This window comes from Protomyctophum parallelum (assembly GCF_964188405.1).
Source record: "Protomyctophum parallelum genome assembly, chromosome: 3".
Classification (NCBI taxonomy): domain Eukaryota; kingdom Metazoa; phylum Chordata; class Actinopteri; order Myctophiformes; family Myctophidae; genus Protomyctophum; species Protomyctophum parallelum.
Window position 1 is genome coordinate 39906531 of NC_139698.1, and position 11626 is coordinate 39918156.

General features: G+C 41.4%; 1 protein-coding gene across 1 annotated transcript; it reads right to left on the bottom strand.

Annotated features, from left to right (window-relative positions):
• Nucleotides 1-1453: 1453 nt before the first annotated feature.
• On the bottom strand, nucleotides 1454-10826 carry LOC310855512 (transcriptional repressor scratch 1-like; the record flags this gene model as incomplete). Its single annotated transcript, XM_083760538.1, has 2 exons — nucleotides 1454-2181; nucleotides 10718-10826. 2 exons carry the CDS (start codon nucleotides 10824-10826, stop codon nucleotides 1454-1456), a joined length of 837 nt encoding a protein of 278 aa, XP_083616664.1.
• Between the last annotated feature and the right edge of the window lie 800 nt (nucleotides 10827-11626).

Here is an 11626-nt window from a genome sequence, read left to right on the forward strand (position 1 = left end):
ATATTTTTGGCATCTGTCTTTGGAGTTTTAACTCGATGGATTTCTGTGTCATCAAGAATCATAATGGCTAAGCATCTCTACTTATTACAGGTTAATGATCTGTCACTATTCATGTTGTGGCTAATGGAGCATATTAGGTCTCAGAGTTGTAGAGGCTGTCCTACAGTAGGCCTCAGTCCTAGCAGGCAGCTGATCCCAGCGTCTCTAGCCTATGTCCTACTTTAGTTCTACTCACTAAGAGGCAGGCAGTGCATAACAAGAGAGGAAAGACAGAATTTTTTCTTTTTGTTTCTCTAACACTACATTGGCATTTTCCCTGATGTCTGTAATATTAGTATTCTTCTGTTTATGACTATAGGTGAAGTAAAACATACCTGATTTTTAAACTGCTATACAGTAGTAGGTAATACTTCATCATAAAATACCATGCATTAAGTGATTATTGCTTTTCAAGAGTCCTACGGAGGCTCCAAGAGAAAAAAATATTGCCCTCCGGGTGCTATCTATAGGATTTTGGCAAAAAATCATATGTTTTTTATGATGTTGGCATAGATTTCAGTATTTCTTTTGCATGCAATAATGTTAATAAGAAAAAGGTAAAGAACATAATTTAAAAAAACTAATTGTACAAAATAAAAGTGACATATGCTTTGGCCTGTAGTGATAGAAAATAGGTTGGCAAACATACATACTCAGAAATTAAAGTGCAAAGAATATATTCAACAATATTAAATTAGAATCAAATCAGGTTTGAAAAAACGAATTCAAACCAAATAAAATATTTAAAAACTAAACAAATCAATACATTTAAATACAGATAGGTAAATAAATAAATAAATATATTTCAGAAAATAAATATTAAATAATTTGTTTTACCTCAGTAGTGGAGAGAATATGGTCACTTGGTGCAGCAAAACATTATTATTATCATTATTATTAATATAATTATTACTACTATTATTCCCCCACCCCCCCAAAACAACTCTGAAGGAAAAACTCTTTCCATTGTATTTTAGTCCAGGGCACAACTCATTCTTTGTAGCCTTATTATTGTCTTCATTATCGCTGTATCATCAATGCCTCAAAATATGATGCCATATCTGCCGCAACCGCAAGGAAGCTGTGTTAGTATTATTTCTATCCAGGATTGATAGAGGAAGAGGAAGAGGAAGAAGAAGTTTTTTTTTTCCTTCGGAAGTGCATGCGTAGATCAGTTTAATCCTTAAGTGGGCAAATCTCAAGGAGTAAAATTGTGCTATCTTTATTATGTTCATCATCAATAGGCTCCAAGGAAAATCTAGATGGGTTGGGGAAGTCCGGGAGGTTTATCGAGAGAGTATACGGTCATAGTTTGACCAAAAATAGATTGTTCATGTCTACAGTTTAGTCTGTAAGGGTAATGGCAATCTGTCTCTTTTGTCTGTAGTTTGATGTATATCAATCTGAGGGAGGGTCATTCATCTAGGGAGCCCAGGGGAGAGAAGGGGCCTTTGAAGCAAGCTGACTCATAGTGCTTGTTAAGGTAACTCTTGAGCGCGAAGGTCTTGTTGCAGCGTTTGCACTTAAAGTGTTTGAAGGCTGAGTGGGTCTGCATGTGGGCCCGCAGGTTTGACCGGTCTGCGAAGGCTTTCCCACAGTGGGCGCACCCAAACGGCTTCTCCCCAGTGTGCGAGCGCATGTGGCCCTGCAAAAGCCACGGTCGACTGAACGCTTTCCCGCACACATCACATTTGTGTTTGAGGTCGTGGGTAAGCAGGTGCATGGCCATGGCGGGCATAGACACATACACCTTCCCGCAGGTATGACATTTCTTTGCCATCTTGCTGTCCAGTGAGCGGTGGGTCTGCTTGTGCCTGCTCAGGTTGGAGGATGTAGCGTAGGTCTTGCCACACTCGTTGCAGGTGTGCCTCTGGATGGTCCTGGGGCTGCCGATGGCTTTCCTCCTGGAGCGGCCATCAGTGATGAAGAAGGCGTCAACCGTGTAACCCTCGCTCACCGCAGCGTCTCCGTTGATGTAACCGTCTGTGATTTCTGACCCAGGGCTGTCGGGGGACTCTGAGTCAGGCGCCCCATAGTCACTGTGGAGACCGTCATAGAGGGGGTCTGGAGAAGGAACCTTGATCCCACTGTCACTTTCACCATCATACACAACCGGGCTGATGTAATCACTGATGTAGCCAGCTGTAGAGAGTGAGAAACATAGCAGTGTGAGTCTATATACAACTTCAAACAGTTCTTTCCTGGTGTGACCTATAGAAGCCCTAAAACACTGTGGGCCGGGGCCCACTGGTGGGCCATGATGAAATTGCAAGTGGGTTTTGATTTATTGATTGAATACTTTATTAACCATTTGCAAAAACGTACAGAGGAACAATAATGCTAAAGGGATAACACAAAAGGTCCTGAGGGCTTGTTTCCATTGTGGTCCTATGTATTAAATTCAGCAAGACATATACAGTACAAGAAAATGAAATGAAAGAAAAAAAGCATCACTACTAGAAGCAGTGAAAGTATATTTGTATAAGGCTAATTTCTTTTGGCAAGCTAGAAGACTTGGTGGTAGGGCATTCCACACTTTTGGTGGCATAATAGTAGAATTAATTCATCCCCATGTTTGTGCCTGTAGGCGTTTCTCACTCTTTTGAAGTTGTTTGTTTGAGGTACATGGGCACTGGTCCCTTGGGTATCTTGAAAATCAGGCCCATTACAATTTGATGTACAGTACGCTGTCCTCTACCCTGAGCCATCCCACCCATAGCACAATGAGCAGGCGTTAGGTGAGTCCTAGGTGTGACGTGACAGGTCTAGTAGGAGTCTGATTAGTTTGTTTTGAGGTCTATAGTTTTCATTTTAGTGCATTTGAGGTACTAGAGTACCATGAGGAGATCCTGCCCAAAAATCGTATTCTTTGATTGACTTTGACACACATGCTCTGAGAATGCACGTGGCCCGCCACCCATTTGACCACATGTGCTCCGCGATCACTTTTGAGATTTTCAAGACATTTTTATTTTCAGAAACGTTTGAGAACCCCTGTTAGTCCTAACGTAACAATATAATGTACATTATGTAATATCCATTTAATAACACTTTAATCTCATTACTTAATTACTCATTTGCTTGTTTGCTTGATTAATTGATTGATTGATTGACAATTTTCTGAAGGTAGGCCTATATACTTCTATAAGCGCACCTAAAGCACACCACTGATACTTTCCCACGTGCAATCTTTTCCATCTTTCCACGTTATATGTATTAATGTGACCAAGATTAGAAAATATATAGTGATATAGTTGAATATATTGAGTTGTTTCTATGCCTTTTCTCTTGTATACTCTAGATATAACACTTTAATTCTACCAGTCTATAACTTTCAATATCCAATACTAGTATTAACCCATTTTTTGAAAAATCGAAGAGCGACTGACATTTCTAGAATCTGATCTCAGGTCAGAATGGGTTCATCAGACCAGTGTGTGTCCGGCGGAAACCTCGTATGAATCTGATCTCAGGTCAGAATGGGTTAATTTTGTACTAGTAATAAATCAACGGGAGCTTACAGTATGTTCCCTCAGCCCTATGTTCCCTCAAAACTAACACTAACCACACCTAGCCTAACCACACCCCTAACCACACCTACACCTAGCCTAACCATACCCATAACCACACCCACACCTATACCTAACCCTAAACCCTTGACTCCAAGCCCAACCCTAAACTGAGGTAACATAGGGCTGAGAGAACGTGACCCCAAATAAATGGTACCATACCAGTCCTTGACTTCAACCAACCTGAAAAGGCTCTGTATGATTATTTGCAGAAAACATACAACATTACAGATATAAGGTACAAAAAGGACCCGTAAACTGTCGGAAACTTTGTTAGACCTTCATCAGGACCTTTGTCTGTCCTAAGTCTAACGAATAATAGATCTAGCTAAACGCTACCAGTCACAATTTCTGTCCATAAATCCCTCTAGTGTGGTTTCATTCAAATAATATTGTAAACAAAAGGCCTAACATACAGTATGCATAATATATTAGTCCTGCAACTGTTATGAAGAGATTCAAACAACATGTTCACTTAAAATACCTTCTGGTTAGAAATGTCTCCTTTTCATTTCCTTGGCAGATTTTGAAGTTATAGTCAACATGCTGTCTGATTACAGGCCTATATGCACACAAAGCATAAAAACCACCACACTCAGGTAACACTTTGAAATGTTGACTTGATTGTGCTTTGAAGTGGCTTTGTGTGGTCTTGATTTCAGTATAGCTGATCCAAGGAAATGTGGAACATCAATATATCCTAATCCTTTTTATCCTAGTCTAACAAAGACTGGCTACTGTCTCTTAAGCATTTAGAAAGGTCTACCAGTTCTTCTCATGGCTGCCACTTAGACACTTTCAGGTCATTTGGTTCAGTTAAGAACCTTTCTAATGAAAAAATACTTTTAAACTACAGTCCCAAACTGCTACAATAGTTGAAGGAGAGGAAATGACAATATAAAGATTTGGTTGACTATCTACAACTGGAGGGAGGGAGAGAGAGAGAGAGAGAGAGAGAGAGAGATCCGTATTTTTCTTAATCTAAACATAAAAACATTACTGGTCAGTCAGAAACAATGATGGGGTGGCTGACCAGTCATTTTGCAGAATTACTACAGAGCGTCGCAGTCCCAACCCCTTTCAGAATGACGAGGGCCCAGGAAATAATTCAAGAAATAGAGTCCGCAACACTGGTAAGGAATAACTCAGCTCCACTGGTTTATTAATTAAACGTTCTTCAGGAATGGGTTAGGGTTTCCTGAAGAAGATCCCAGTGATCGAAACGTTTAATTAATAAACCAGTGGAGCTGAGTTATTCCTTACCAGTGTTGCAGACTCTATTTCTTTCTCTTGTACTGCCATTTGTCCAGCACCTGGGCTAGAGTGGATGTGCATGCTCTATTACCTTTCCCAGGAAATAATTCCCCATTCATTTTCCCCATAGACGTTTCAAAAGGTATTTATTTAAAGACGTTTACGCTGCGGACAAAGCCAACTCTTGTTGTGACAAAACATCTATCTATAAATGTATTTATTTATTTATTTGACAGGGACAAAGCTCATTAATCAACATGTCAGTTTTCACATCACTGTAAATGGGCCAGAGTTAGCCGAAGCTACATTTCATCTGTAGTCCCTGGGCAGGCTCTTAAAAAATGATAAAAAGAAGGACAAAGTGTAAATGCACCAAGACTCCGTCCGTCCGTCCGTCTGTCTGTCTGTGTGTAATCCACGTAACTCGAGAACCATTCACCCCACCGACTTCAAATTCAACACACGCGTTCCACACCACGGCAGGGGGTGCAGTGGCTGGTGTCGAGTCGGTCGGACCCACCGTTGTCCAGAACCGCCTCAAAAAGGCCTCTGCCCGAGTTCTGGACAGGGCCCCTGCCCAGGGTCCATATATTGAGCTGGCCTATTTTGACATCATTCTGACGTCTGCATATATTTCATATTTGGGCATGCCTGACAAAGACCTCCATATATGGGCATAAAAGGGACGCAGACAAAATATCTGGGTGGGGCATGCATTTCAAACTTGCATCGTTCCAAGTAGGCCAGCTGTAGAGGCCCCACAGGCAACCGCTCTAGTGACAATAAACACAATGTTTTGGGCCGATCAAATAATTAAGAAAAACAAAACAACAAGAGTTGGCTTTGTCCGTGGCGTAAATGTCTTTAAATAAATACTTTTTGAAAAGTCTATGGGGAAAATGAACAGAGAATTATTTCCTGGGCCCTCGTCGGGGGCGGGACTGCAACACTACATGGTCATTCTGCACAATGACTTCTCACATTCATTGTAACTTAAAAGGTATTATTATACAATGCATACATAGAGAGGCTGGTCCAATTCCATCATTCCCATAAGCATGTAGTTGCTTGGTGCTACGGAGGAAATGATACACAGACAAAGTAACTGGGAGTAAATGTAGCATGATACTATTTTTCAGTCAGTTTTTGCTTTGCAGTATTTTGATTCTGGAGAGATGGGAAATTAAGAGCAGCTAAGGACACGCAATGGAATCAAACCATTATTATCTCTGGGTAAAGACATGATATAGTCTTAATTTCAGCAGAGACAGGGTATTAGGACCCTTCTCAATCTTCCAATATTCCAATACACATGGGCCTATACACAAATTGGCTATATATGTGCATGAATTTGAGGAGTGTAGTCCTACATATGTATAAATTGGAACAGATGCCAACGGTGGAGTATAAATTAATTGGGAACACATTCGCAGTTATGTTAGAAGTCTGCTTCTTCATAAATCATTGATTGAACATTTCACATGGCTTCATATCATGCATGGTCCTTACATTTTGCCAGTAACTTATGTGTTGCTGTTTTCTTGGCTAGGTCTCTCTCTCTCAAGTGCAGAGCTTGCAAAAACATTTCCTCTGCGAAAGATAAAATGAGTGCAGGCTGACCCTGGTCTTGAGCCTGCTGATTTAGCATGCTAAAATGAGAAGCAGCACCATGGACAGATCCTGTGCGGTGCAGGCCTGTGGCATTTCAGTACAAGGACAGGGTCTCACCTGATGCTTGAGGCTTAGTTTGTTCACTTGTCAGTGTGGTGAGTTTACCATGACTCACATAAATAATTTCATGGGCAAATAGAAGTTATATGGAACCCATTCTGAATCACCTGGGCATTCTAGAGGCACAGTCACAGCCTCCCATAATGCTATTGATCTGCTTCTCCTCCTGCCTTGGTAGCATTAAAGGTTGTGAACACTATCATTGCAGTCTTTTGACAGAAAACAGACAGTTCATGCAAACAACAGGGAAACCAAAAAATGGAAAAGATCAGATTTACCGGCAAATAATAACATAACATGTTTCGTTTTATTTTCCATGTGGCACATGGTCTTCTACTCTGTGGTTTTAAATAGTCTATTTTGTAGCATAATGCTGTGTGTTTTCCCTCCCTTCCATGTACCTGCTCAATCTACAATGGTAATGAAACTATAGGTGTTGTTTCATACCTCACTGCTTAGTCACCCTGATGTGCCGCTTTTTAAACTATTGCTATGCATTAGCCATAGGGTTTTTTTCCCCTCAAGAGTACCCTTTGTGCAATTTAATATAGAATATAATATTAATTTAACTAATATTATTCAAGGTACAGTTGATAGTGGTTTTTCAGGTGTTCATAAGCATTAAACTATTGCTATGCATTAGCCATAGGGTTTCTTTTTTCCCCTCAAGAGTACCCTTTGTGCAATTTAATATAGAATATAATATTAATTTAACTAATATTATTCAAGCTACAGTTGATAGTGGTTTTGCAGGTGTTCATAAGCATTAAGCACTGAGAAATGCTAAGCTCGGGATGGGGGAAATCTGTGGGAGAAAGAATTCTCCCCAATGTAGTTGTTATGCCAATTTAGTCCTCCCCACACACATTTCTGTGTTTTGTCACTGCTGTTGTATCCTACTGGCTCACCTGCCAGTGAGGAGCCCCCACCGGGAGGACATAGAGCTGCCAGTGAGGAGCCCCCACCGGGAGGACATAGAGCTTTCGTCGCACATGCTGACCAACATTCCCTGCTGACAGGTGCCGCCTCAGCCTGTTGGAGTGCATGCAGTGACAAATATATGGGCCAAGCGCCGCTGATTGGAACCTGCAGACTCTGCGGTGGTGGGCAGGCACTTTACCACTGCACCACCCGAGCACCCTATTCTTCTTCTTTTATCACCAGTGGGGATATATTTTGTCCCTGCTTCTCTTCAGAATGAATTCAATACTTGCATTTCCTTATTTTTATTTTTTAATTGAAAAATCAGATCTACAAGCTCACAACATGTCGCAATGTGAAATGCTGTGAGCAAGATCACTCTGGCTATGATCACACTATAGGCTAAATTATCATCCAAACAGTTTAGTGGGTTTGTCTTTGTTGAAACATGTAATACATGTAGTTGTAAACTGTCATGTGACACGACATGGCAATTCCTTTTCAGTGCAATATATGTATATTGTTTCTAAATGTAAATAGAAAATCTTTGATTCATATTTTTTTTCTCAATTAATGTATACTGTATGTGATTTGTGATTTCAACATCCTTTTATACTGAAGGTTTCAAATAGCTATACACTAGTGACTTTGAATAAGGAAGAAAGTATATAAATTATTTAACTGCATGGGGTCTGCATGTATTTCTAGGCCTATATATGCAGTGGTATTCCCCTTTAAGCCACAGGAACTCCTCTCTATTATTTGCCCAGTCTCCAGGGGAATTTAAGGAAGGCTAAAGCAACAAGCTCAACCACATCTCTACAGTTCATCTTTATAGGCTATACTCGATCTCATCTGAATAGACTACACACTGCATCATCATAGCACGCAACGTACTGAACACGGGTGGGATATAAATTATTCCAAACAAACGCCGGTTCATTCAACCAGTAACTTGTCCCTGTATGCCGTGTTGTGTAGTGCCTTGTGAAGGCAGAAACTGTACTGTAGTAGCCGCATTAACGCCACATGTGACGGACTCAAACAAAGGCGACCAGCACTGGCATTGTTGGTGTCGTATACGTGCTGCTGAGGTGGCACATCCCGTGTCAAATCAAGCAAGGCTTGTTAATCTCAGCATATATAAATACATCACTGGCCTATTCCTTACGAGGGGAGAGATTAAGCACGGAATGCCCATTGCCCAAGATGATGCGCAACAATGTGCCAATGACATTGAGGTTGAAGTGGTGCGGTAGCCTCATTTACATGGCAATGCCATCTATAGTTTATTCGTGCATTATTGCATAATGTGACGCACGCACTTGTAGGGCGTGGGGAAGTTCACAGCACAGGTCACAATGAATAAAGGCTAAATAATAAGCGATTAATTTTAATTAAGAATAGGCTTCATGTCTTTAAAAAAATGATACTTAATAGCCATACGCCTTCTTATAGAAAACGAACAAGCCGAGAAAAGCCTATGCCCGTGAGCCCTCCAGGGGAACAGATTGAAAGTGATGAATTAAACCAAAATTCTGTTTTAAACAATGAGATATAGCCATACACTTCACACCATACACGAGTCTATTGCGTGCAACTGTTACGCCAAGTCATCAGTGGTTGAGAACATTTGCAAACGTGGCAAAATGGAGACGCGCTTTCGGGGCAAAGATGAACGGAGAAACGACTGAAATCCTGGGAAATGTGGCCTTTTCTATCAATTATGTTTTGTTGTTATGTATTATTAATCTTCAGTGTATAGGCCGCCTAACAGTATAAAGAAATGAATCGGCAGCGATCAACAGTTATTGTGTCTACAAGAAACGAGAGTAATCATCTGGCAGAAATGTGCCAACATGGCAAAAATGGGACACGCATGTCTACAAAGCAACGAATATTGTGGTTAGGTTCCTTTTATTAAGTCGTCCTAAATAATATCTCAAAATGCACATACACTATAGTCTATATGGTGTTTTGTAGCCCAACACCAAATAGCTTATGTATTTGTATTTTATAACTAAATAATCCCCCACATATTGACCAATGACCATCGTAAAACACAATAATCTACATTGAAAATACATCACACCGCACGCATCTGAAGTGCATTGTCGCGGTAAGTGATCTAGTTAATTTAGAATGCGTTATGCAACACTAACGGCTGCACTAATTGGTGATTAATCATATAATTTTCCTAAAGTGTGCAGTAGGCTATATAGGCTATAGAACCATAGACAGTAGTGGATGCATTTTTCTTATGATTGGCATGCATAACCCACACAATATAATATACTGATTAACAAATCAGACACGGGGCAACGCCGGAATCAATGAACACGGTTTATCTTTCTTTTCATCTATAACACTATCTGTCCATTTGTTCTGTTCTTATCTCTGCTGATCTCTTGCATATGATCCAAAATCGATAAAACCCGGAACGCGCTTGATGGAAGCTGATTTCTCAAGTGACTTTTCACTTTAGTTTGGGCGATTATGTCCAAGTAGCCCGAGCTAAAGGTCACATACCAGTTACCAGGTCAAATCAACTCTTAGTTTCTACAAGTTCGCTAATCACTGTGAATGTATACATAGACCTATTTTGCAATAGCATAAGCCTACAGGTGCAAGCCTAATTAATTCAGATCAACAGTCTTTTGGCTTTAAAGCCCATAATACTGCATGCCCAGAGAGACCCCAGAAGTTGTGCATGAACAAAAGCAACACTGCAGCTTGAAACAAGTGTTGAATATTTCTGAACAGGTGTGTAATATAGCGTTCCGCACGCGCGCGCGTGCTTCCTCCTATATCTTTGTTGTATAATTACTCTTTAGTAGGGTGACTCACCTCCCCTCAACGGTGCTACAACAATATTCACCCACGGAACTATATATATACACAATAATGGACCCTCTTTCAGCACCTTGGATTTAATAGAAATGACCCATGGCTAATTGTATCATAAAATCACATTTTAATATACTGCGTGGACGTGTGTGCGTGTGTGTGTGTGTGTGTGTGTGTGTGTGTGTGTGTGTGTGTGTGTGTGTGTGTGTGTGTGTGTGTGTGTGTGTGTGTGTGTGTGTGTGTGTGTGTGTGTGTGTGTGTGTGTGTGTGTGTGTGTGTGTGTGTGTGTGTGTGTGTGTGTGTGTGTGTGTGTGTGGACAGCGTATAGCCTATACCGCATGTATAAGGCTACCTACCTTTGTCGTGTAAACGCAAGGTGAGGTCTGTCCTGGTCCGGTAGACGTTCTCCAGATCCGCGGAGAAATCATCCAATTTTACCTTCTTCACCAGGAAAGACCTTGGCATGGTGCTGCAACTATGACTGCCCCACGACACACACTCGCACACAAACACACACACTCACAAACACCGCCGACTGCCACACGCCTGGCCAGCGCGAGAATGTGTTCCTTCCACGCCAAAAAAAAACTAATAAAAGAACAAATAAAACCCCACAACGAAGCGGTGCAGATTGTCTTCGTTCAAAAGGCTTCAGGTGTTCTCGGGGGAAGAGTGGATTAAATCCGCCAAAGTCACCGGAGGTTTAATCGATGTGAATCCGTCCTTCTCTTCGAGGCGAGTCCACTTGCAGAGCGAAATGCAACTTCAGCACCGGACAGCTCCCCACCGCTCCGCGCTCTCTCGCAGACTCACTCTGGCCAATAAGCCAGGCTAGACTGGGACAGGCTTGTGCAGTGAGGGAAAGGAAGGCACCCTTCACCCTCGTTCTCCGCTTGCCAAAAAAGGAGGAGATGGAGGAAAAAAAGAAAGAAAGAAGTGCCTGTTTGAAATATTTATCTTCAAAAACGTTGGCCACTTGTCCGACGTTAATCAATTGTCAGGTATCGATAGTTCCAATTCCTTTCAATTTCGATCATGGAAACACTTGAAGACTCCGTCTCTCTCTCTCTCTCTCTCTCTCTCTCTCTCTCTCTCTCTCTCTCTCTCTCTCTCTCTCTCTCTCTCTCTCACACACTCACTCTCTCTCTCTCTCTCTCTCTCTCTCTCTCTCTCTCTCTCTCTCTCTCTCTCTCTCTTGCTCTATCTCTCTATCTCTCTACCTCCGCGAGCCGTTCTCGTGAGTGTGCCGTCTCGCGATCAGCTGT